Genomic DNA, 26,905 nt, shown 5'->3' on the forward strand with positions numbered 1-26,905 from the left:
GAAGGCCACCATGTTCGTCAGGCAATGAATATATATTTTAGATATATATCTATATAAATATCTCATGTCAAGTGTTGGGTTACAGCTCTGTGGGACTGATTGGGAGAATCACAGAAACAAGTCTACATGCCTGGGACATTCAGTCTGCCCAGAACAAGCCCTGGCGTCCTTTGGGTAGACAGCAGTAGCAAGAAATGGACGCTGCTCCCAGCTCTTGGCTTGGTTGCATGGTGGTTTCATCTTGCAAACCAACTGTTTCATGCTAAAATGCTGTTCCTCCAGCCAGTGTGCAGGGATCAGCAGACTCCCCCATCGCTTTTGGAATGAGAGCTACTCATCTGAGTGGATCTTGTCAGTGATAACCAACCCTATGTCTTTGTCTTGGCCTGATGCTCCTCAGGCTTAGTAAAAGTCTGTTAGTAAATACTGTGGTTTCTAGAGCATGGGATCGGCCCCCAGGGAGCAGATGATGAAGGAAAATGGAACTACTGCTTTAAGTGAGCTTGAACACTGCAGTTACCTTTCCTGTTCTTTGTGATACAGTGTTCCAACGATGGTGAGCTCCACTAAGTGGTTGTGATGTTAAAACATGATCTTTTCAGAGTTGTAGAAGCACTTTAACCTACAGGGTTGTGGCTTCACAAGGTAAATTTTGCTATTTTTATCAATTACTGCATGCATTGCTGGTGATTGTTACATTTACTATCTCCACAGGAACTTCTCAGTACTTGTGCTACCATCAGTCCTTCACAGTAAATGTTTCATGTTCGCTGTAACCATTATTAGTTGTTAATTTACCCTTCAGACCCACATCCGAAGTGGCCTTTGAGCAGGAGACTGCAGAATTCATATAGGGATGTCTGGGGAGTTTTCCAGTGAAAGAGATCATAAACGTGGGAGAAGTGAACAAATAGATGCTTCAATAACTGAAGGGTGCAGGATACAGTGCAAGAGATAAGCAATAAGAAGAGTGGGCAGAGTGAAAGGCCTTGAGGATAAAGTTAGTGTCTGAACAATCATTGGAGCTGTTGTGTTTCAGGGACTCCTAAAAGGTTGTCTTTCAATTGGTCTGTGAACTATGAGAAGACGGGAAATGAGGAAAAAAAAAAGGAGTAATAGAGTCAAAGCAGTTGATCAAGAATGTTTTGTATGGATTTTGAAAGTTAGATCAGAAAAACATTGTCTTATTGTTTTATAATCTGTTTCGAAAAAACAACCAACTAACCAAAAAAAAAAAAAATCTAAGCTATCTTAATCTTTAAAATGAGTTTGGCCCAACTGTGATTTCCAACAACACCCCCCCACCCCCAAACCTGTTAGAATTTTTGGTAGATTAATGTCTAATGAAAAAAATTGGTATTTTGAAAAAGAGAACATGTCTGTTTCCATTAACTTATAGGTTTACCTACTTTGCTTGGAGACAGATTGACACATTATCAAAACATTCTCATCTTACTATAATTCTCAAAATCTTTAACACTTCCATTAAATTAAAAAACAACAAAAAAAGAAAATATCTTTCTGTGTAGTCAATTTTAATTATCCTTAATGAGAACAGACAGTTTCATACTGTAATTTTCATGTGCTAACTCATTATATTAGTGTCTGAGCTGTAGCAGAATGTTTCAAGCTATTTAAAGTAATGTTAAATAAAGTAAAATAATGCTCCTGTCTTCATTCTGAGCCAGATCGACAAAAGTGGCTGCCTAGATAACTGAGGTTGGTATATATGCATGGTGATTGAGAAATGCTTCTGAAAGAGCTGCAAAGAGAATGAGAGGTTTAAAAAAAAAAAAAATTAAAAATCACTGCACCTGTTTGCTCTTACCAGCATCCTTAGAGCTGTTATGGCAAGAAGCTTCATTTGTTAGTTAAAGTGTTAAATGTTGGAGTTAATTTTATAGAAAAATATGGGTGTGGAGGGGGAGGGAAGGGAACTGGGGAAAGCATTCTAAGGATGAATGCTCTGGAAAAAAAAAAAAATTGAGGTTTTAAGTGCTACATACATACATACTAATAGTTATGAAGCTTATTACTTTTAGTACATGCATAAATTTTCAGGGATTAGTAGAAGAGAATGAAACTGGGTTTATGTCTGCTGGCATGTCATGGGATGAAAAGAGTGTGTGCCTGGGGAATACTGATGTAATCCTGGGGAGGAAAATGGTAGTGCTGCCATTGGGAAGTGGTGAATAAGAGATGGAGATGTTCTTGTACCAATGAGAAGTAGAATAGCAAATAAAGCTGAAGGGAGGAAAAAAAAATTATCTATGACTGACAATGAAAGACACAAGGAAATAAAAACCTCTTCTGAATTCTAGGATAAAATTGCATTTCATTTGTTTACTTATTTATTTTGGTACCACTTCACAAATTAGATAACCAGCTGAAGTCCCCAAGCCTTCATCTGTAAAGTTTAGATTCTTCTCAGGCTTTGGTAGTATAAGGATTGCAGTAAAATACCAAGATGGAAAAAAGACCTTGTCTTCTCTGTAAAGGACAGGGCCTTTGTCTTGAAAATGAAATACTATTCTTTGATTATGTTGCATTCTGTTAAATTAAATTAAATCTGGAATGATGTGCTAAACCCCATAGACATTGAATTTATTTGCCAGTAGCATTTTGTAGGAGCTGGTAATTTTTACTGCTGAGGAGATGTGACTTTAAGAAAACTCAAAACCTCGTGTGTGTGTATGTTAGTGCTCATAGAAAGAGAAGAAAAATCATGACTAAATATACTGAGTGACAGTCATGTTTTGTTCTCTCTTTGTTTGCTTTTCTGGGGTTAGAATTACTGTCCTGACAGGTAACAGTTGAATCTGTTCAATGTATAGTGAGGGTTCTTAGGATAAGAAATATACTGTGATATTAAGGACCCTTAAAAATAGAAGCTTGCCTCAAAGAGAAAGTCTAGCTTTATGAGGTGTCCCTGTATTTATACTCCCTTACAAAATTCTCTGTGATTCCTCTTTGTTGCCCAGTGACTTCGTTGTGACTGGAGTTCAGCGATGGTAGTTGCATGATGTGTGTGACTGATGGTCATTTCTCACCGTAACCTGGCAGTGCTTGTCCAGCTTGACTTAGAGCAGTCTTGTAGCTTGGAATGCCTTAAGGCCAGGTCAGGGGTTTGGAGCCTCCACGGCAATTGCATATTATCCTGAACATTTTCAGGTTTTTCCTCCCATGGGGAAAGACATGTTCTGTATTTTGGTTTGAAATCTGATTATAAACTGTTAGCTTAACAATCAGCATTTCCTCTCCTTATGATCACCAGTTCACCTTCCTTCTTCATAGGCTGGAGGTCCTATTGAAATTGGTTACCTATTGCAAGTGATTGTTCCTATTGGTTTAAATCTCTAAGGGAAATCAGCGTCCAGCTGGGAGACAGTTGTACTGATGAGGACTCATTGATTTTTCTCTCCTATCCCCTTACCATCAATAAGAAAAGACCTTAGCTTTCATGATACTTCTTCCCTGCCATAATGCTGCCCTGCTACCTGTCTGATCTCACTGTCAGGGCTGGTCTTAGTTGCTGATCACATTACATGTGGATGTGATTAACAGCCTGATAAAATGTTTAAGCCAATACTTGAGAAGCCTAGATAAAGATAACGCTTTGTGGTGAGAATAATGTGTTCTATTTGATGTAAACCAGTGGTAAAGAATTGATGGATTTAACAGAAAAAAACCCCCAACCCTTTTATAGCAAGGTTTAAAGTTTACCTCACTTGGCATGATTTAGCAGTATTCAGAAAAGGAAAATTTAAGAAAGTATAGGCAATTCATCTTCTATTTTGGGGGGAAAAATAATTCTTCCATATTTAACAGAAATTTTGCTTATCACTTTTTTTTAATCACCGTATTATCTGAAGTAATTTTTTTCATAAGAAGGAAGGGGAAGCATGTAAACAAAATATCCTGTGTGCGTTTCTCCGAAGTGGTAGGCTTTTGAAAGATTATTAACTTAAAGTTAGGATAGTCAGATTATTTTACAAGGTCCCTGGGAAGAAGTGAGCATGTCACTTTTCTCAAAACTTGAGGAAAACTGCTCCTTCTATCCCGAGTTTTGTTTATGCATTTATGTATGAATAAAACTCAGATACAGAGCCATTATATGTTCTTTCTAATTTGTCTGTGTTGTGACAAATGTTTCTTAGTAATAGTTGTTAAACAGTGTATTTTTCAAACCTTTAAACAGATGCTACCAAATATCACTATAAACGACCAGTATGCACTTTAGTTCTGCAGTAAATTTAACAGGACAAACGTGGGTGGACTTAGGTGATGAGATGGGGGAAAGGACTATGTGGAAAAACTGGTAAGAAGGACTGAACAAATAAATGACACAAAATGGATATGAGTTAGTGAACTGCAAAATATTCCCCTATTTTTGAAAATCTTAGATGAATAATTGTCAGCTGTGCCATCTGTAAGTAATGTGGGCTTCCAAACTTGTGGCAATTAAAACTGCCTAACATCCCACTCCAGCCCTGTATTCCATTCTGTGTACGAGTCAGTACTGAAGACTAATCTCTTACGACGTTAATCGTCTCATGAGGAGAGACGGAATAAATCACAGTAGCCCTTCCTCTCTTCACTCATGAAGATAAATGCCATAACACGATGGCTGATCTTTGTTATGACACTAACCATTATATATTTAACAGAGATAGCAAAATCCCACTGACAGCTAACAAAAGAATCTCTCTTTACACGTTCTATGAGAAGGCTGTATTTCTTTAGTTCAAAAACATGACTTACCGTATCTGCTCTCAGAGCAATTTAAGCAGCAGATCTGGATTGTGCCAGTGAACTCTCTTCTGTACACAATGATGTCATGATTCAGGCTAATGAAAACTGATGTGAAATAATTGTGCAGGTTTTGGAAGGGAAAAACTGCATAACACCCAAGGACTCTTAAGCCTCTTCTGTATTGTTGGTTCTGACAAGAAAAACAAACTTTGCTATTTAAAACAAAGAAACAAGCAAGCACTGCCTCCAAAAAAAAAAAAAAGTAACCAAAAAACCTCCCCACCAACACACCCAAAACTGAATGTAAAGCTTTCATCATTTTGTGGGGATTTGGGTTTACTGTTTTTGCCTGCAGTACTTGAACAGGTGGGCTTAATTAACCAAAAGTGGCTTTTTGTTGTGCCCGTGATTGAAAGGGACTTTTAATTTTTCCAGCTTCATCACTTGCTGTACACGCCTTGGGAATTTCTACCCAGATTTTCCACGCATTAGGCACACTCTGGTCTGTGTTTATGGGATAAAATTACTAAGAAAGATACTTCGTAATTTTCTGCGTCTGTGCTTGCTTATTCATTCAGAGGGAGGGATGCTGTGTATCATCCTGTGAGTGAGGAACAGCACAAACAACTGAGTCGTGAAGTTTATGGGTTTCCCTTGTGAGGTTAAGAGGATCACTGTGACTTACACTGGCTTTTCATCTAAGCACCAAAATATGCTCGAAATTTCATGAGGTAGTTTCCTGCTGTCTACCTGACAGAATTAAAATGGAAGTATAATTTTTACCATTTTATTTTTATGTTTGCTCTCATTTACCATATTTTAGTAACATGGATAGAAGAGCTTTTGGGTTGGTTAAATATATTCATGGTTCATCAATGGAATCCATGTCAAATGCAGCATGAAACTTGTCTTACCCTTTCAGTGAGTTTTACCTGGATGAAATCCTTAAAATGGGCAAAACTAATGTGTAAGAGTATTTAGGTAGAGTGCATAGTTTCAATTATTTTATGTGTATTCTGCTGTATTCTGCTTTTTCTTTCTACCATTTCTTATTTTTTGCCTTCTGGACATCTTAGGTCTGTATCTTTAGGACACTGTCTAACAAGATAAGCTCTGATAGTAAAGCAATGGCAAGAAAACCGGCATAACTGTCACCTCCTGTTAAATTTGGTACAGCCAGAGTGTAGCCAGCAGAAATCTCACATTAAAAGTAACCCTTACACGTTACATTTGCCTGAGGAAATTAAGCGATGAAGGCTTTTAAAACAAACACATTCTTTCTGTTGATTTTTCTGGGAAGTAATTTTACTATGCTGAAACGTAAGTTATTCAGCAACCTTTTCGGTGTATCAGAAAAAAAAATTCTGTATCAGCTTTCAATAGAGAAAATGGCACCTATGGAAAAGAATATGTTTGGGGTAGGGTGTTTCTCAGTATTTTTTTTTCTTGTTGCCTTAGTAGTGATGAACATATTCACACCAGTGGTAGTTCTTTCCTCTGTTATGTGTAATATAAAGGCAGCTGACAGGGCACTCATATCCATTCCGCTCCATTAGTTCCGGTCACCTAAGCACGGCCGCTCTTCGTTTTGTACAGGGGTAGGTGCCAAAGGGGACTTTTTATCCCTGCTGGAATTAGAGGCATTTCAGGATTGTGGCCCGAGTGATCACCGAATGAGTACAGATTTCAGTAGTGGTTTTGGGTGGCAGAGCTGTGTTTTGCTCCTGGTCTCTTCTCCAGAATAATGATTTGTAGTTGTAAGCAGCTTTGACCCATGTTTTTCAGCTGGGTGCACTGATACAGAAATTGAAACTTCTGCTGTAAAGTAAATAGGCAGAGAATATGGTCAGCAAGCCACGAAGGTTCATAATACAGTTCGTGCTGTCAGCACCGAAGAGCTACAGCATGCTGCTAGGTAGCTGTTCAGTACTGACTGCCTAGGTGGGGCTTGTGTACCTGCGTATAGGTTTTGGGGAAACCGTGGCAATAAACTGCATCTCTATGGATGTGCTAATGTTTCAGGAGGCAGAGGGCATAGAAAAGTACTGTGATAAGGACAAGGGAAGAAAGGTATTTCAGTAGGGATGCGGAAAGGTGGGAGGCACAGAAGTTAGGGGTATTGCAACACCTCAAAAGGTGAGAGTATCCAAGAGCAGAGAAAGGCTGGGCAGAGTAAGAGGGTATTGTGACAGAAAGCAAGAAGAGGCATGGCTTGCATAGCTAAGCAGAAGTCTGGAGGCCAGCCTGCACTGTCAGAATTGAGCAGTCATTCTGAGAATCTGGATGCTCCATTGCTCAAATTGAAGTCATTGCTAGTAATCGTGGTCCTAATAATGGAACCCATACCGGGGTAGCAAGTTTGATGTTCTGCTCACTGGGGTGTGTATCTTTGATTCTGATCTCACAGAAATCCGACAGGATTCTGTGTGCTCACTGTATTCATCCTGTTACAGTCACTGAGGTGTTCATGGATGTGTGCTGACAGAGCCTATAAGTGAAAGTTCTTGGTTGCTCAGAGAGGCTGATTGCATTAGTAAAGAGAGAAATACAAAGGTTTCCTTTTGTTTCGGTATGTTAGACCAGATCAATAAGTTATTATAAGTCAGTCGGTTAGGGTTGAAAACTTTACATTTTCTGGTGTGATGGATGAGGCCACTGGCAATGGCAAGATGTCATTGCTGCTACAGCTTGTGCCTTTTAAAGGAATAACACAATTGTATGTTTAATTTTAACTGAATTGTAATCCAATTTCTTTTGAATTCAAAATGTCAAGTGTACAGTTTATCTGGAATTTCCAAAGCACTCTTTCTTTCTACCAGTCTAAAATATGACATTATAAATAAATCTTAAAAAGAACAATAAAAGGGTCCAGGCGTTTTAGAACAAGCCTCAATCCAGCCAGTTAAAGCAATGGAACGAACAAACAAATCATTCAGCTTCTTTCTTGCTCTTTCATTCAGTATTTTAGTAGATGATAATGTATCTGGCAGGTTAGCAAAGCTAACTTTGTAGTAGAAATTCTCTAGCAGGAAACACTCTCCCAGTTGTTCCCTGTAGTTTGTGCTAAAGGAACTGCAAAGTGCTTTGACTGAAAGAAGGCTGGGGAAAAATGTTTTTTTGGGTGTACTTTAAACCATTTAACCTCTACAAGTCAGTAGCATTACCGCTGAACTTAAAAAAAGTGCGGACTAGTAAGCATGCATGTAACTGGTGTTAAAACTAATTTAATGTATTTCAGCAGGTTTAGTTATTGTATGTGTTCTTTTCTTGTTTGTGTTAAACTTTGTTCCGTTCCTTGCTTGATTTTATTTTCTTATCTGTAGTGACACATGGACTACGGAGAGAAAGTCATCGTACGGAGCATACCATGAACGACATACCTTATGAAATATGCCTCCTTCTATTCAGATTTTATAACTTCCTTGTTGTAGCTGCAACTGCTCAAAGACAAAATGTCCTGCCTATCAGCAAGAGCTCCATGAATATCTGTTTGAGAACTCGTTAAAATAGGTTGTAGTGCATCTTCTCTTCTTATTTTCATCCCTCTTTTCTCTTTTTCATGTTTCGGGTACTCTCACTCCTCTCGATCTTCTTGCTGTTTTCTCTTCATCTCTATGCACTTCCTTTCATCCCGAACCCTGTATCCTACCCTACCCTCCTCTCCTAACCATTTACCCGTCTTTCTTCACACAAAGGGCTTTGAACTTTTACCAGGCTGCTGATAATTCCCCAATGACTAAAGCCGTTAATCAAAAATGAATACAAAAGATTTGAGTGGGGCATTTCCCACAATAGAAGGCAGTCCTCCTGTTAACCTCACACAAGCAGCTGGAAAAGACAATGCTGGATTTTTTCCAGGACACTGTTCTTGTACCCTGTTTTGTACTCCATCTTTCAATTCATCAATTTAGTAATGAGTGGCTAGAAAATACCATATATCATATCTGCTTAGAAGAAGGAAAGTTATTTTTCTGTTCTTTTATTCACCCTACTGTCTTTGGGCAGTAAAGATTGTCTGTTGTGCAGTTCAGCCTGACTTGTGTTTTAGCTGTTGAGTGGGAGCAGTGGCAGTAACTGTACTGTTCCTCTTTCTGCTCCCAAATTATTTAAATAATGGTCTAAAGAGAATTGCTTGAGTTTGTGAGTCGGGCTCGGCCTATAGTTTGACAGAGCAGACATGATAAAATGACCCTGATTTTTGACAGCTTACCTGACTCTCAGATCCCTGCAGGCAACTTCCAGAAATGGAAGAGGCTCTGTGCGGTTCCAGCTAACTGTGCTCTGGCCGCACAATCAGCATCAACTAGACTGATCTGCCTGCTGCTTTTGGACCACAGCACAGTATCAAACCACACTTGGTTCTTGTTTAGAAGTATATTCTTCTGTCAGCATAATAACTGATAGCTGCAGGAGTAGTGGCTGCTTCTCTGGCAAAGCTTCCCCGTTTCTGCAGGAGTGTTTATGGGAGGCAAGAAAGCCAACATACTAGTTTGCCTTTCTCTGTGCCGTCCCTCTGCTCATGTTCCCTCTGATGGCTGAAATGAAAATGATTGATTCAGGTAGGCACAAGCAGCTGCGTATATAAATTATACTAATCATTCCATCAATTCTTTAGAGGTTTGCTTCTCATTTTGTAGGCAAACTGAGCCTACAAGGAGGATTTTTGTTTTAGACAAAGCTGGGAGTCTTGACTCTGCTCTAGAGTTTTCTTGTTAACAGTTCACTGGAAAGTGCTTTTTCCCTAGTGTAGCAACTGAATGTTTAGAGCAAGCTGTCGATGCACAGAAGATAATAGATGCCATGATAAGAAAAGGAATTTGGGTTTGTTCTTGTCCCATATAACTGACATGACTTTTCCAACGAATGGATGTGTTGTGGCAGCTGTATAATTATTTAATATCTCTGAATTTGTGGGTTGACATGTGTAGGTGATACAAACATAACAATTTGTTCAGGGTGCTACCATTTTGCCAGGAGGTTTGATTTCCACTGTGCTTGGTAGGGGCCAAGTCATCTTTTCTTTGAGCTATTTACCAGGGTTTGAATGAGCACCAAGAATGTGTTCAGTGCAATGACTACTTCTGTTCTCCAGATTGTCCTAATGGGTATCAAATTATTTGTCCCAGTTATTTAGCGGCTGTCCCTTTCTAAGGCTGTGGTTGAATGGCAGGAATAAATAGAGCATATTTGATCCTCTGTGATAGAGGTTGCAATCAGTGCAAACCATCTTCTGCCATTGTCTTCCTTAACAAAATACATCGAAACAATCATACTTTTCCTAACAGTACTTTGGCATGTTTTAATTTCAGCATTATTAGTCACTGCCCATATACGATACGAGTGTTGGTGGATGGAGTGGGAGGAAGAAGAAAGATATTTTAAACAGATAAAGGCTTCTTCCCCAATGTGCATTACTTTTTCTGACCAAGAAGTCTGTGATAACTATGCTACTGCATTTTAGTATTTTATTTGCCTTAAGGCACAGTTAGTAATTCAGTTTGAATTCCTAATATTATTTTTTAAAGTCTCACAAATGCAAAAGGGATTGCAGGCTCTTAGCAGTGCTAATGGTGAGATACAGAGGCAAGAGACACTAGTGTAATTATCAGTTCAGTGTATTCATTAGCTCACAGGCTCTTAAATAATACTCTGATGCTGTTTTCCATAACTGGGGAAAGAAAATGAGATTATCATTAAAATGTTTTCACAAGTAATTATTTTCATTTTCTTACTGTGATAAATGGTTAGGTTAAAACTAGGGCGAGGAGGAAGGAGGCACAGCATGGCAGGAAGGGCAGAAAAAAAAAAACCTTGCTAAGGTTCTTTGCTAAATTAATCTTCATTCTGATAAAGCAAACTTAATTGGGTACACAACAACAGGTTTTTCAACCTAAGCATTGTTTGAATTGGAGAATTGATGCTTTTCAGTTAGGGTATGAACAGTTCTTTAAATAAATGGTTTAAAGGGTTAGATGAACAGAATTAAATTCATGGGGTATATGAAGTGCAGCCCACACTACATGTCCGGCATAAAACAAGTCCACACAATGGACAATTGTTTGCTCCAGCACTTTCAGCCTGTCTAACATACTCTTCATCTCAGTTTGTCATTATACCCTGACTGTGTTCACTTCATACTGTGGTATTTGAAATCTGCCTTGTGGGTTTGATTACTTTCTGTAGTGGTGATGTGCATCCTGCTTGTTGGTTTCATTGTTGTTTGGTGAAGATGATCTTCTGTATTCCTGTGTCTGGCCATTGTTTCCACAACTAGTTCAGTGCAGCTTCCTCAGCACAAACTGCTCTCTCTTCTCCCATTGTCCAGAACAGGGTGACTTCTGATGTTTGCGTAGCTTTATTGTTTCCTTCCCATTATTGTCATACTCACGTGGTAATACTTGGCACTTGTACTGACTTTATAGAGTAGGATGTGATGTCATAGAGAAGGGGACAGGGCTACCCAATATAGAGTAGGATGTGATGTCGTAGAGAAGGGGACAGGGCTACCCAAATTTTCTCAATTGCAGGGAGGAGCTGCCCAGGTGTGCTGAGGGGCCTGTACTCAGGAAGAGAAACAGGGAATCCTCCACAGTGAGTAACCCCACTTTCAAGTGCACACAGTTTCCTTCATAGCCATGTCCAGTACAGTGTAGTTTCCTCTTCTGTCCTTTCCAGTTTGCACTCTGGAATGTTCCCAGTTCAGTTCCCTTCTTTTCCCTTTATTTTGGTGTATTCTCATTTTACCTGGTCCTTTGTCTTCTTTCTGAAGGTTGAAGTTTCCATTTTCGTCTCTTCACACCATTAATCTTTTCTCATCCTAGTCTTAATCTTTATACACATTGTCATTTTTCCAGTGTGTCATTGTGGCTCTGTCACTAACACATCGTATCATTTCTCTTCCCTTGCTGTGCAATGGCCCTTTTCCCAGCCCTGTGCAGTTCCTTCTGTCCTTACTCATTGCCATCCTCTCCTACCCACTCTTCTTTCTCCTTTCACATCACCTTTCAGTTTTCCTTTCCTGACGGGTTCCTTTTGAATCTTGCCTATTGATGTACATGAGATAAGCTCAGCTCAGCTCCCAGACCATTCTAGCGCAGCCCCCACTTCTGCATTTTCCTTTGTGGAACTGAAAGATAAAGGATACAAAGCTCATCTGTAACAAAAAACCGAAGGATTTGGTGAACTGTGTTTTGGCTGTGAAAGAGAACAGGCAGTAAATCAGAACTGTAAAATGGGAGGAGAGGGCTGAGCTGGTGAAGCTGTAGTGAGTAGGGAGGCTTTGGCTTTAGGTGAGCTGCTTGAATTACAGCCCTGGCTAGCACCTTTCACAGTTTGATGACTTGCATGATACGATGCGGTGGTGTCTCTAGTTCCTAGTGGGCAGGTATCCACATAGTAGTAGCTACTTTCACATTTGCCATCATTTGGTAATGACTAGAGAGAAGCTCAGAATTGGGTGAATTTGGAGACCAAACTGATTTCTTGTTTACCCAGGGTAGAAACGGAAGTTCTGGCTGAGATACGTTGGCAAGATGCTCTGGGAAGCTTGGTTGCTGTGGCCTGTGCTGCACCTTTTACTGCTCACTGAAAGGTTTCATTTTCCAGGGCTGTCAGTCTGGCACTTGACATGAGCAAAAGAGTGGCTGTTTGTTTAACAGCTTAAAACTGAAGGGGACAAAAAGGGAGTGGAAAACCAGAAAAATCTGTACAAGATGGTTATATCTGGAAAGAGAAGTGGGTTACTTAGGGCTCAATTGGAAAAGGCAAAGGAGTGGAAAACTGAGCTGAACTGGAAAAATATACTGCACTCTGTCATGTAGCATCTTGTGTGCTGTGACTGTTCTGACTACTTCATTTTTCATTGTCTCTTGAAACAAAAAGCATTTTAAAATTGAAACCTATCTGTGTCAATTCTCACAGTAGTTCCTGCTTTACCCATGGAAGGTTTTAGCCAGTGTTGTTCCTGAGGTCATGACAAAACCTAAGTGTAGAATATTCAAATGACCTTAAAAACTTCTAAAGTAATAAAAATACTAGCTATCTCTTTTTGGTTTGTTTTGATTTTTTTTTTCCTTCCTGCCTGAAAGGTATGCTGTTGCTGTGTCATAAAATCAGTTGTATATTTCGACTCTTTTATTTGGAGCCTGGTAAGAGTTTTTCCCAGGCAGATATAGCAGATGATGCACAAAAGCAGCAAGTAAATCCTATTCTTGCTGCAGTTTCCTGGATTGTATCTGGCTTTCCAACAGACAAAGGACTCCAGTCTCAACACTACCGTTCCCTGCCTTTCACAAATGACTGCATAAAAACTGCATGAGCACACAACCTTTTGGATTCACAGGGCAGCTGCGTCTTGTCACTTACACATTTATTATTTCTTTTCAGGCATTGGAAAAGTACCCCAACTCACCAATGACTGCAAAACAAATACTGGAAGTCATTCAGAAAGAAGGGTTAAAAGAAACAAGGTCAGTGTTTAAATGTTCTGTGGTTTTGCTCTTTGAAAACCATCAATGAATGGTGTATAATTACAAAACATAAAGTGCTCATTAATGGCTGAATTGATTTCCAGTACCCAAATGGGAAATATAGCTGATCTGGTTTGTTTGTTTGTTGGTTCAGGGCTTTTTGAAATGGTTACTGAGTGTCTTAACTTTGTACCTTCCAAGAGGAGTCTGTGGGCCAGCTCCAGTCCGATGGCCTTTGCATAGAAGACAGTGTGATCTGCTTAAGCAGCCCAGAGCTACTGCTCGTTTTTGGTTAAGGACTGAAGCTTGACAACTGGGTTGCCTCTGCCACCATGTCCATGGAGAACGCTCCTTCCCTCGTTTGGGCTTGTGGTCTGGCAGTTCCATCACTGTTAGGACATGCTGGTGTTCCTGTGGTAACAGGGCTTGTGCCGATAAAGCATTGGGAATGGAAGAAGGAGGGGTGTTTGAACACTGGGAGCTCGTCTGTGTGGCTGCGGAGGTTGGATACTGAGTTGCTTAATAACGGTGTACTTCAGATGTAGAGTTCAACTATAATCATTAAGCTATTAGTGGACAGGTGGGTTGTCTGGAGCCTATGGAAATCGACAGTTTTCTTCCACTGATTCCTGGTTCAGATGGGCATGCAGCTTCTTGTTCTTCAAAGGTGACTGACTACTTGGTAAGTCTTCTAGTGACCTGCAGATGGAAACCTGGGCAGGAAGTAACATAAGTTAAGGAGAAACTGCTTGGTTGGTGGGAGTCTCCTACAAGATACAGTTTCCTCTTCTCCAAATGTTACAGGAAAAAATTTCTGTTCTAATAAATTGCTTCAGTACTTGTTGCTGTGTCAAAGCAGAGGGAGATGCCTGCTTTTATTTTAATTATATTCTTTTAATGTGGAACCTAAAATCTACAACAAGAGAACTTCAAAGCCCATGTAGAGGAGTTGTAACACATTGTCTGTTGCTTCTGACTTTAATCTAGTCAAACAAAAGTAACCATGGGACATATTTCTGCTGATTTCACTGTTGTTCCTAAGAAACAGAACACTCTGCGTGATCATTTGCACTGCATAACCATACACTGCTTTGTTAGCAGCCTCATAACGTTTATAATAGCTGTATTTTGGTAAAATTGCCAAAGAGGTGGTGTGCAAAACAAAGTTGAATTTGCTACCTTTCACAAATATTAAATGTTCTGATTCTGTCAAGAAATTGCTTCAAGTATATTTGGCAGTGATGCCAGGGAAACAAGGGGATGAAAACTTTTGAAAAGGAATGACCAAGTGTGTGTTATGCTGCAAGGATTTGCATACAACAACAACAAAAAAGCAAGAAAACCCAACTTTGAAAATCTGTTTTTATTAAGATACTGTTCTCACAGCAGTGAACAGATTGCTTTCTTCTTCTTAGGTCTTGTGAGATGAGACAACTGCATGGGAGAAACTCACTTGCCTGATAACAGCATTTCTTTGTAATTTTAAAAATTCTTGTTTCCATGAACACTGCATGAATAAAATTTTGTTTGCAAAACCTATGGGAGAGAGTGAAGGCAGTGTTTTTATATGATTTAAATATAGAAAATGTGGAAGCCCTTTTTAATTGCTGCAGAATGAATAATAAGACAAAGATTCCTTCAAAGAGCTTTTGAAGCTAGATCTTCTTTCATTTCTTCAGTTAGTAAGAAACAGAATTGTGGGGAAATAGAAGGGAAATTCAGATAAATTCTGATTTTTATTCATGGTATGGTATGTGCAGGTATATGTGAATGTGTAGTAGATAGTAGTATGGAGTATGTGGTCATGGGTAGCTAGATAGTGGAGAAGGATAAAATTCAATGTTCTTTACTCCTTACTTGAAACACTGCTACGTTATAGGCTAGGTCGTCTAAACGGATTAGCCTAAAAATTCTGAATTCTCCAATGTAAAACCAAAAAATGTCGATTCTGTATTGATTTTTTAAATAGCATTTAATTTTCATTCAGTTTCTGATTTCATGTAAAAGTTGTGTTTCTGCTGCATTTTAGTATTGATTAGACACAAATCTACAAGGTTCTCTGAATGCCTAACTCTTCATAGGAGCCGATAAGATAATTTGACTTCATACACATGTTTGTTGATTGGGCTTCAGTGCTTAAGTAATGTTTCTTTTCAGAGTCCTTGCATTTGGACTCTCCCATTTATTTCATCCAGCACTGCAATTTCTTTCAGTACCTTTCTGCCAGTATGGTACCTTTGCCAGTACTAAAGATGAACTTTCCTGGTCTCTGTGCTGCAATCAGCTAAGAAGAGCAAGGGATGTAAATTTATGCTTTGCAACTACCTGGTCATAAGCAGTAGAATGGCACTAGCATATTCTATTCTGTATTGATTTGTGTATTCTTCAAGTCTGAACTTGTACTGGCAATTTGTTACTACTTTAATATACTTTACATATTCCTTTATACTGATTACCATGGTCAGTAGAACCTTGGCAATCCTAACTGAAGTTCTTAAAAACTCTTCCTCTCTACTGTTCCATTTATAGATGAACGAGATTAATTGGCTTAGGCATTTTTCAAATATATTGCAGCATTAATTAATCTAAAGCTTTTTGCTGTGGTAGTAAATCTGAATGAATGATTTTCAGCAATCTCATTGTAGTCATTATGTGTAATCTTTAAAAAGACACTGTCAGATTATTCAGCCTTTTTTCTTTGTTTGCAATAAAGACATTAAATTGCACTTTTTTTTTTACTCAAATACTTAGATACAATAGAACGAAAATTCCAAAGTTAAAAAGCACTAAAATAAAAACTTACTGACATGTCCTGTGAAAGGTTATGCACCCACCCAGTTTCGTATATTTTGGGGGATGTACAGCTCAATTTTTGTTTTTTAAATACCTTTCCTATTATGATGGTTAGATGTAAAATGGTTAGCAGGCAGGCAGTTCTTCTGCTATCTAAAAGGAGTAAAAACTTCTAAGGCAAACCTTTTTGGGATGTAGAAAATACATGGTTTTCTTCTAGGGGTGGCCAGGGGAGGAGGGAGAAGTACTTATTTTACATTCATGCCTGTGCTGATAGTTACCAGTGTCAGGCCAACAGTCCTAAACACTGAAATCTCTTTGCAAGGAAGATAGCAGTTCACTTAAGTGCAGTGCTCTGGATTTTCCATCCGAGCATCCACTGTCCCATTCTTTTGAAAATAGTTCTCTGTCCCATTGTAAACTTCTAGACCCAAAACCTACAGGCTATGCATCTCAGCAGTCCTAAACACTGAAATCTCTTTGCAAGGAAGATAGATAGCAGTTCACTCAAGTGCAGTGCTCTGGATTTTCCATCCGAGCATCCACTGTCCCATTCTTTTGAAAATAGTTCTCTGTCCCATTGTAAACTTCTAGACCCAAAACCTACAGGTTATGCATCTCAGTGTGAGATTTTGCTGATTTTGCTAGTGTGACATAGGCTACTAGTCAGACTATGATCCACACTAGCCTCAGTGCTGCTTTTACACTGTTCTGCTGCCTGACTAGGTGTTCTCCATCTTGTGTTTCTGCTGTTATTTATTCCTGTTAAGGTCTAGAATTCCCATTACTGAATTCTATTCAGGTCCTCTGCAGACTATTTCTCATATTTATTAAGATTGCTTTAACATGTAGTCTTGTCTTTCAGCATGCATGCAGTCCAAGTTTGATGACATCTGCTTACTAGAACTTGTTTCCTTTTGCAGCATTATATTTCTCTCCTTTGCTTATGGAAGTCCCATGAGAAGCAATATCCAAAGATTCATTTAGTCAGGCTATATGATACCTACTGCTGCTTCTCTAACTACAACGTCTGATAGTATGTCATTAAGAATATACTGATAGATTTGAATTAACTTGTTCTTGACATATCTATGTACTACTCAAGTACCTATCTGCTAAATACTTCCAAATAATTTTTATTTCATATTTTGGGGGAATTGAAATTCAGTTGCTGCATCTCTACTTCCTTGACCCTGCCTTTTTCAGTTTTAGAGGTTAGTCACTATATGCTTTCCACTTTTTCGGAATCATTGCTGCCCTCTACAAATTCTCAAAAATGACTATTGATAATTCTGAGACTGGTCCAGTCAGCTCTAAATACCTTATGATGAATTTCAACAGTGAATTTCACGGTGAATTCTCAAATAGCTAATTTGAGAACATCTAATTTATTTAATTATCCTCCAATACATTTTTTCCGTGTTTGTACCTGGAGTTGGTTTTAGTAGCTTTCAAGTCATAGACACCTTTCTAATTAGGTGACAACAAGCAAAAGGTACTTGTACTTACAAAAATGTGTGTGTGCATGGTAGGTGGGTGAGTTTGCTGGTTTAATTTCCTGAAGCCCATTTTCTGCCTTTTGTGTTAATGCTTATTTTCCTAATATTGAAGAATGATCCCTTCATGAACAGTCCATGTTTTCAGCTGCTTCTTTTCCACTCGTTCAAGTCAAACCTAGTACTGCCTTCATTTCTAACTGCTTTTTACATCTTATGTTTAAGGATTTTTGTTCCTAACACAGTCTAGGAACTTGCCAGATTCTTCTTGGTGTCTGTGTCTTCCTTCTCCCAAGAGGTGCCTCCATGGCCATAATGGGGATATTTAAACAGGTCATGTGTTTTAAAAATTTTTGCTGATTCTCACACTAAAAAAACTTGGGTCTCTAATTCTTCTGGTTTCTTGCTGTATTAAATGCTGACCCTAATACCATCCTTGGTTTTGCCCTCCTTTGTCATTACCCAGAAATCACCTGTGTGTCCACCAGGAATAACCTATCTGTTCCTTTCTGTCTGGGGCACTACAACTTCACAAAAGATAGGACTCATGCTAGGCAGTGCTGGATTAACAGTTGGACTTGATCTGGCTCGTCATCATTTCCAACCTCAATGATTCTATGATTCTGATTGAAGACTGCTTAAAATTATCAAGGCGATAAAAATGACAGGAGTTGGTATGAATGAGGTGTTTGGATTAAGCAAGAGAAGATTGAATTTAGACATAGTAAGTCTTCTGATACATAAAAATAGGGAAAAAGTAAGGGACTAAGTCACTCTGCATGTCTGATATGGACAGGACAAGATAATAAGGCCTTTAAATTGTAGCAAGAAAAGATTCCAATTAGAGAATATGAGGATTTTTTTTTTTCTAACAGGTATAATTGACTTCTGTCATGAGCTGGGGAGAGATGTGAGACCTCTAGTTCTCTCTAAAAATGATTTAGATACGTGTCTGTCAGGAATTGTATAGATTTGGTTGATCCTGCCTTGAACTAGGGGAATGAACTTAGCATATCTCTTGATCCATATTTTTCTATGGGCTTTTTTTTTTTTTTTTTTAGATCAGTTTGCAGTACTTGGGCCATGCATATTGTTCGAGTCCTAGGGGAGAACATCCAGCCAAATTCTGATAAATGTTTAGTGCTACTAACCCTAGATTATGTCTTGGCTTTCTGTAGTTCCCTTTCTCCATTGCTTGGCGGAGCTGGAAAATTGACTTGTCTGGAAAAGATTAAAGCCAAAGATTCTTCAGTGCAAGTTAAAAGCCAATAAACTTTCAAAATGGGACGAGCAATGTTTAATTTTTTGGAGTACAGCTTTAGCCCACAGCTATGCTATCTATTTACTTTCTTCCTCCATTCGGCTCAGGACTGTGAACCCCAGAATGGGATAATTTCATAGTTTCTTTGCTGTTCAGCTGGGGTAACTGACCTCTGTATTGTCAGGTAACCTTGATTATGTTGTTCAGGTAATTCACAGAAAAGGTTAAAAAAAAATCCCTTCCTGTCATTCTGTTTTTCATTTTCTGTATGAATCTTAAACTTCCTTCTCTTGAGGTTTCTTTGTTGCTTTTCATTCCAACTATGAGGATCATGGCATCAGTTCTAACTCCTTTTTTTTCTCTGTGTGTTTTGTCTTTTGCTACACAAGGTTGAGCTATCTATTGATTTATTGCTGTGAGAGTAGTCTTTCAGAAGACTGGGAAGAGATGCTTGCCACTGGCACTGGTGATAGTGCTATTTTTTCTGCATCCCAGTGTAGATAATATGTATCATGAATGATATCATAACACATTAAGTCTTCTGAGCCTAGGAAAGTGGCAAAGTATGACCCTAATAAATCTCAAGACACTCTTATTAGTTTTTCACTCCTTGTGCAGAAATATTAAACTAGTGGGTTGGGCAGAATTAAACCTGCTTTGAACTGCTGAGCGGAGTCATCAATGGAATAAAACACAGGATCTGCGCGGGGTTTGTCTTTAGCTCTGAAGTGCGATGTTACTCCTGAAAATATTACCGTCACTTCTGAATCCTTTGATCCTTTTGACAGTGTCTCTTTAAGCCTTTGCATATCTCATCCTTGGAGCTATTGACTTAAAAATAAAGCCATTTCTTGATGCTGCTGTTTCTGTAAATGGGCTAAATGCACTGGCAACTGTCTTCTATGGTTTATCTTTTTTGAGTTCCTTGTTTTATTGTGTATGCATGTAGATAGAGAAATTTTTACTTCCTTTATCTGTAAAGTAATTTGAAGATGTCATTGTGATTCATAAGTATTAAGTCATAATTTTTATCTTCCACTTTAGGAGAAAAAAAACCAACACCAAACCAACAACCAAACAAAACCCAAGTGCCTTCTAATAACAAAAAGCTTTTAAAAATTTCCCTGAAAGAACCACAGTTTTTGTCTTAAGGCTGTGATTGTTAACGGAAGAGCACCGACAGTTAAAAGGCTTCTGTGGTTGCATATGTCTGATAGAATTTATTTGGGAGCCTCTTCAGCTGAAGGAGCGCATTGTTTTGTCTTGAAGGTAGTTATTCCCTGCAACAGACCAAAAGGAAGCCTTGATGGGAAAAGAGAGAGAAAACTATTCACATTCTTTTGCCTGGCATTATTAGGTTGATTTTTATGCCTCTACAGATGAGGCTTTTGGCTGTAGAGCAGTGAACTTGCAGTTCAACCTGTCTTTCTACATAAATTCAGACACCTCATTGAAACGCTGTTCTTCCCAGTATAACAACAAACAACCTAATTTGGTAGGCAGTTGTGACAGCAGTAATTCACCAACTGAAAATCTTAGGCTAGCTTCTTCTTGGCCAGGCGTTCCTGGCTTTGTTATGCCACAGTGCAGTCTAACTTGGTAAAAACTGATGGGTTTCCTGCATTATTGCATTCCAGTGTTGGAACTGTAACTTGCATAATCAGACCCGTGTCACCTCAATTATTTCAGTTTTTAATAGTGATGTAGCCCTAAAAGAACTATGGTATTAGCTAGACCCTAAGAGCAGCGTTGTAAATACTGGAATATTCCAGGTTGCTGCATTGTGATTACCCTACTGTTTGTTTATGTCTGTAGAGTAGTAATCCCATCTTTGCATTGATTTGGAAAACTGGCTTTGGGTGCTAATGAAACAGATGTAATTTAATAAATCTTCAAATATTTTTCCTCAGCTAATTGCAAAGACAACAGAATTTTTATTTACTAGTGATGGTGCTTCTTCCACTGTGTATACCTATAAAAGATATATTTCAGTATAAGACATTTAGCTACCTTGAATGTATCTTTTTTTTCCCGAACTACCATTATCTTAATTTTTGTTCTGTATTTAATTTTTTAGAAATTATGTGGGTTCTTTTTCTTATTTTAGTGCTGCTCCTCTTCCTTTCACAGGGCTCTGGAGTCTCTGTGTAGGGACTTCAATACGGTCCAGCAAAATCAATCTTCCTGTCAGCATTTTTGATAAAATTATCTGGTTTTGTTGTGTGTGGTTTTGGTTTTTTTCTTCATGATGCATGTAGTAACAGGTCCCCCAGCTGTTAAAGGCAGGCCAAAACCCATGCTTGTGTCATAGATGGAAATTCCTTTGATAGTTTTATTAAGGTATGAATTTAATTTTGGAAATATTTCAGATGATAAATGGCACAATGTAAATATTAAGAATCTTTTAAGCTAGAGTGTCATGGTTTAGGCCCAGGTGGCAGCTAAGCACCACAGGGCCACTTTACCCAGTGGGATGAGGAGAAGAAACTATAAGGAAAGGCTGGTGAGTGGGGACAAGGACAGGGAGGGATCACTCACAAGTTATGGTCATGGGCAAAACACTTGGGTAAAAAAGTCAGTTACCAATAAAATCAGACTAGGGTAAGTCAGTGTAATGTTACCAATAAAATCAGACTAGGGTAATGAGAGAGAAATCAAATCTTAAAAACAGCTTCCCCCCACCCCTCCCTTCTTCCTGGGCTCAGCTTTGCTCCCATTTCTCTACCTCTTCTCCCCAAGCAGTGCAGGAAGACAGGGAGTGGGGGCTGTGGTCAGTCCATCACACACTGTCTCTGCTGCTCCTCCCTTCTCAGAGGGAGGACTTCTCACACTCTGCCCCTGCTCCAGCCTGGGATCCCTCCCGTGGGAGGCAGTCCTCCATGAACTTCTCCAATGTGAGTCCTTCCCACAGGATGAAGTTCTTCACAAACTGCTTGACACAGCTACCTTCTGCAGGGTGCAGTCGTGCCTGCTCCAGTGTGGGCCTCCCATGGAGTCACAGCCTCATTTGGGCATCCCTCTGCTCCAGCGTGGAGCCCTTCCCAGACTGCAAGGGTGTCTCAGCTTCTCCAGGATGCCCCATGGCTGCAGGGGCACAGCCTGACCTCTCACCACGGGCTGCAGGGGGACCTCTGGTCGGGCTCACCTCCTCCCTGCCTTTCTGCACTGACCTTGTCTCTCTCACATCCCATTCGTCTCTCTGCTGCCAGTTTTCCCCTCTTAAAAGTGTGATCCCAGAGGCCACCATAGTTTCCTTTTCCCCTCTTAAAAATGTGATCCCAGAGGCCACCATAGTTGACTGGCTTGGCTGTAGCCAGAGGTGGGTTGTATTTGGAGCCAGGGAAGCTTCCAGCACCTCACAGGAGACACCCCTGTAAGCCTCTCTGCTGCTACCAAATCTCCAGCTACAAAACCCAATACAATGACTCAGAATACTTTGGAGGATCTGGTTTTACTGTTAAGAATATTAATTGAGCATATGTAAAAAGAGAGTGGAGACAGAAGTGATTTTTTTCAAAGCTAAGTGCAGAGCTAAGAATATATCCTGGTCCTCCGCTCTTACACTCTCAATATTCTGTCCATTAAATCGGTGTTCTTGGTGCAGTATCTCTACTAGTTCCTGTCTACATGCAATCCCTTGTCCCAAGAGTTTCTACTGCATGAATTTTCCCTCTTAAACTGGGTCACCAATCTCTGATTACTCCAGTCTCCAGACAGCCTTTTTCCATTCTCTTACACAAGGACTCAAACTCCACTCATCTGACCATTCTGTTTGCCTGAAGTTTTCTTAAGTAATACAGTGTGAACATCCCAGATTTCAGTATTTATTTCACAGTGTGGCTCATGACCAACCAAGCTTTTTTCTTCACTTTGGTTCCAGGGCCAACTCTGTCAAATAAAACCCCAATTCCATCATTTTATCATGCCTGGGTCTTTCAATAAATGATTTACAACAATTTATAAAAGTTCATATAGCTTTCCCTTTTGCACTTTACCCTAATTTGTCATCATGTTGGTCTGTTCCTGTATGCTCAGGTGAACTGAGATTTCAGAATGGTTGGTTCTTTTTTTTTTGTCTCTGTTTTTTTTTTTAAGGTTATTATGTTACTGTTACTTTTCCATCTACGTTTTTGCTCATATAGTGTTCATTACTTCTGTTTTCCATTTGTTACAATAGCTCTCTGTCTGGGTGCTAAAACGTATATTGTAACTAGATTTCCACCTTTCATGGAAGTAATAGGAAAGGCTGATGAAAAGAGAAACCTCCTGCATTGTAAATTTGTGTTACCGTATGCATACCATTATCCTAAAGTGTGTATTGTGTGACAACTGTGTTCCCACATTTCTCCTAGAAAGTGCAACTTCTCTTTTAGCAAAAAAGCATGCATGCTACAGATCTTTTCTTTAATGTTTCTATATTTCAAAGAGCAATTCTGCAGTAAAATTTGTGTGTCTTTGTTCAGAAAGAAGAATTAAATAAGGATATCCAAGAGTTCTAAATACATTCAAAACAATTAGATGCTCTCAGAAGTTTTGTTAGGAGAGTTTCACCAGATCTTTAGTCCATCCTCCCAGCAATGCAAGACTTTTGGTTGGCTTGTTTGGGCTGTTTTTTGGGTTTTTTTTTGTGGTTGGTTTTGTGTGTATAGTGTGGTAGCCATAGTGTAGTGTTTTAAGCCTGATTTCTTTTTTTTTAAATGACTGAATAGATGAGACCTTCCACAGTCTACAGAGTGGTTTACTGTTCTTTTATTCAAAGTCTGCCTGCAGTTCTATAAACTGAACCATGGCTATGTGGAAGGTTGGTAGATATGTATGTTATTAGATTTTACTGCCTTTATCAGCCTGCTTTGCCAGCATCTTTTTAAGAGGAACAAGGTCAAAGAAGAGCTTTCCAATAATAGTTATCTATTGTTGCCTAGAGCCAGTATTTGCAGAAATATCTTGGGGAAACTCAGATTTGACAGAATGTCTTCTGTTTTCATCATTGTTCCGAAATGAAGATCTGTCATGTATTAACATTAAAGTACATAAGTAATAAACTAGTATTTTAAAATAGAAGTCAGAAATTACCTACAAGAGAGCTTAATATCAGTTTATGCTAGTTAGGTGCAAAAGGGTGAGAACTGTTGCTGAGTAGCCAGCAACCTAGATTAGCTCTCTTGTGCTTAGAAAAGGCAAGAATAATCTACTGTATTTCCTTTAGGAAGTATTTGGGCAAATGTGATTCAACACATAAACCTGTCAGGAGCAGACATGTATTATCAAACTTTCAAACACAGAGTGGTACGGAGACGTTAGCTAGGAGGAGTCACCTTTTGAATGAACACTCTGGTAAAATATTCTTAGGAAAAGAGTTTAATCTCCTGAAGACTTAAAGCCTGCAGTGAAAATTGAAGTCTGGCTGGGAACTTGAAGACATGACTGGTTTAATGGATTTATGAGCTTTTGTTGCAACATCTGAGTAACCTAAGAAGCTGCTTTTTCTTCCAGGTGTAAAATGAATTACTCTAGGTTTCAACTTGATAGTTGCTGATTCAGATTTATTTGTTGGAGTTGGATTTTTTGGCATTTCTGCTTTGTTCTCTGAGTTTCTCTTTTTTTTCTTCTCTTTTTCTTTATTGAAAAGTTAGCATTTAAACCTATTATTTATTGCTGCTTTGAATTTCATTTATCCCACAGCTGACTTTTTCTTTCTAAGCACTCTGTCTTAAGGGACAAGCACAATATCCCATAAAATGGTATAATCTTTTTCATGCTATTTCTGGTATTCCATAGCAACTGGTGGAAAAAAAAAAAAAAAAAGAGCCTGAACTGAACACTACAACAGAGGCAATTCATTACAGATTTCCTGCTCAATATTCAGTAAATTGTCAAGTCCTTATTTTCATCATTAGCATATTTTTCACAGAGCAGAAGCATAGCCATTTCTGGCAGACTGAATTAAATATGTTTTACTTGAATGTGAAAGAAAAAAACATTGTCAGGCTTTCTATGAAAGCATCATTTTCTAGTAATAATTTATTTTCTGGAACAGTTTGCTGTGGATGTCTTTATGTTTCTATAAAGATATGGTTATGTGTTTCAGTCTACCTGTAATTAAACTATTTCTTAACTGGAGGGGAAAATATGCAAATAATTCTCTCTTATTTTTTTCTCCTCATATTGCATGAGCTGAAAAATTTACTAGTTCTCTTACAACAGTCATGAACTGCCATATTTAATTTAAAACTTTGAAGTATGTTTTTGTAGAATCAAGACCAAAAAAAGCCTCAGAATTTCACTATCCAAGGACTATGAAAAAGATCAGGGATAACTGTTCAGAAAATCTGTTACAGACGTGAATTTCTTTTCTATCTAAGGCAAGCTGATAGCAATTCCATTTTATTTGAGTCTCATAGGTAGTCATCCTAATTACTGTGAAATTAAATTACGTGCACACTCTTCATTTCAAAACAGAATTTTAAAAGTGCCTGAACATCTTTCACTTACGTAGTATCATGTGAAGGAAAAACATGTTTTATGCATGATGTGATTTTCTTTCAGTGATATAGGAAGCTCTCATCTTCTGCTTGTAATCCCAATAAACTCTGCATTTGCCAGTAAGGCTGCTTTATGGAAGCTGTATGCTCGAACCGGTAATTGTGTGGCTGGCAAATACTTACTGTGTCAACAGAGAACTGAGAACGAAAACTCATATATCAAATTGAAGTATGAATAAAAGAACTTAAATACTGTATGTATGAAAACGTGTTTATGGGCTTGAGTGTGTAAATACACCTACAGACACAAATATAACTTTGTACACATGCATATATGCACTTATATGCATATAAAGTTCTAAATCACAAAATTATACTCAAGTACATCCTTTGTTCAGGTATTCCGATAGCAAAGACTAAGGGAAAAAAAACCTAAGAATGCTTTTGCTGTTTGCTCTCAGTAGCTAAAAGAGAGAACAAATTGATTTTTCCCCCCCCCCATTTATTTTGGTTTTCATTTTATTTGTAATATGAGAAAAAGAAAATGGGATCTAGTAGCTCTTTTGCTACTATTTAGTAAGTTAATACCTACTACAGAAAACCCAAGCAAAACCATCAAACTGTAGTCACCCTACATAGCATCTTATAGCATCTATAGCTACTGCTGTATCTTTTATGTCTCAATAAGGCTACTTAAGATGTTTATCCGCTATCAGAAATCTATCAAGATACACCATTCGGTACCTTTTTTCCTAAAAGAGGTTCATTTGCATGCTATTACATTTCATTTACTAATAAAATAAGTGTGGAATCTAGACAATTACTTTTTTCTGTTGCAGCTGGCCCCCATTACTTGTTATTGCTTCCTTTCTTTTTCTGATGTCATCAATACAACTGGAGTTTTTGTTTTATAGACTGCTAAATACTTTAGGTAGCCATTATCAAATCTGGAATTGTGTCAAAAATAACGTGTCCCCTACAATCATTTCATAGGAGAAAATCCTGCAAACTATAAAGGACAGCAAAGAACTTTTGAGAAGGAATCTTTAAGAATATATGACAAGCAGGAAGTTGTGGGGTTTTTGTTGTTGTTTGTTTGTCTTTTTCTTTAAGACTGCTTGCTTTCAGTCAGTAATTCTTTTCTTGGCCAGTGAAAATTAGGCAGTTTCAAACTGTATGTATAATCATAACCGTCTGTCCCCTTCATCCAAAACCGACATCACTAAACTCAATCCAACCTTTAATCTTTCTCTGTTTGTAGTAGTAGTTTTAGATTAATATACTTAACAATTGCATCAAAATATCATTTAGTCACATGATGTACTGAAACTTATAAACTAAAGCAGTAGTGATCCTGAGATTATGTGTGGCCAGGCTTACCATTCAGGAATTCATTACATGATTGGTACTGTCCATTCATTTAGTATTAGACTTACCATTTAATTCTTCATTGAAAATATTTAGACACAGTGGTCAGGATGACTAACAGAAAACAATTTCTGGTTAAGACTGAATTTTGTTTGGAATGCCACATTGTGTTACATTTCTTCGGCTCTTTGTATGTGTGTATGTCTCAGCCCCTACAGTCAAAGGGACATTATTAATGACTTCAGCAGAATCGAGCTTTCTTCCAGATGGAATGATGTGCCTGTC

The 26,905-nt window shown here is 38.5% G+C and overlaps 1 protein-coding gene across 1 annotated transcript in view; it reads left to right on the plus strand.

The window, feature by feature from the left end:
• The first annotated feature begins 13,143 nt into the window (after positions 1-13,143).
• ASXL3 (additional sex combs like transcriptional regulator 3) overlaps positions 13,144-26,905 on the plus strand; it is a 98,395-nt gene continuing 84,633 nt past the window's right edge. Inside the window, exons 1-2 of the mRNA XM_010146818.1 lie at positions 13,144-13,220; positions 23,123-23,125. Coding sequence (XP_010145120.1) covers positions 13,165-13,220; positions 23,123-23,125 — 59 coding nt within the window. The 5' untranslated portion in view covers positions 13,144-13,164. The remainder of the gene's footprint in view (positions 13,221-23,122; positions 23,126-26,905) is intronic.

Source organism: Eurypyga helias, unplaced genomic scaffold (genome assembly GCF_000690775.1).
Source record: "Eurypyga helias isolate BGI_N326 unplaced genomic scaffold, ASM69077v1 scaffold21422, whole genome shotgun sequence".
Taxonomy (NCBI): Eukaryota; Metazoa; Chordata; class Aves; order Eurypygiformes; family Eurypygidae; genus Eurypyga; species Eurypyga helias.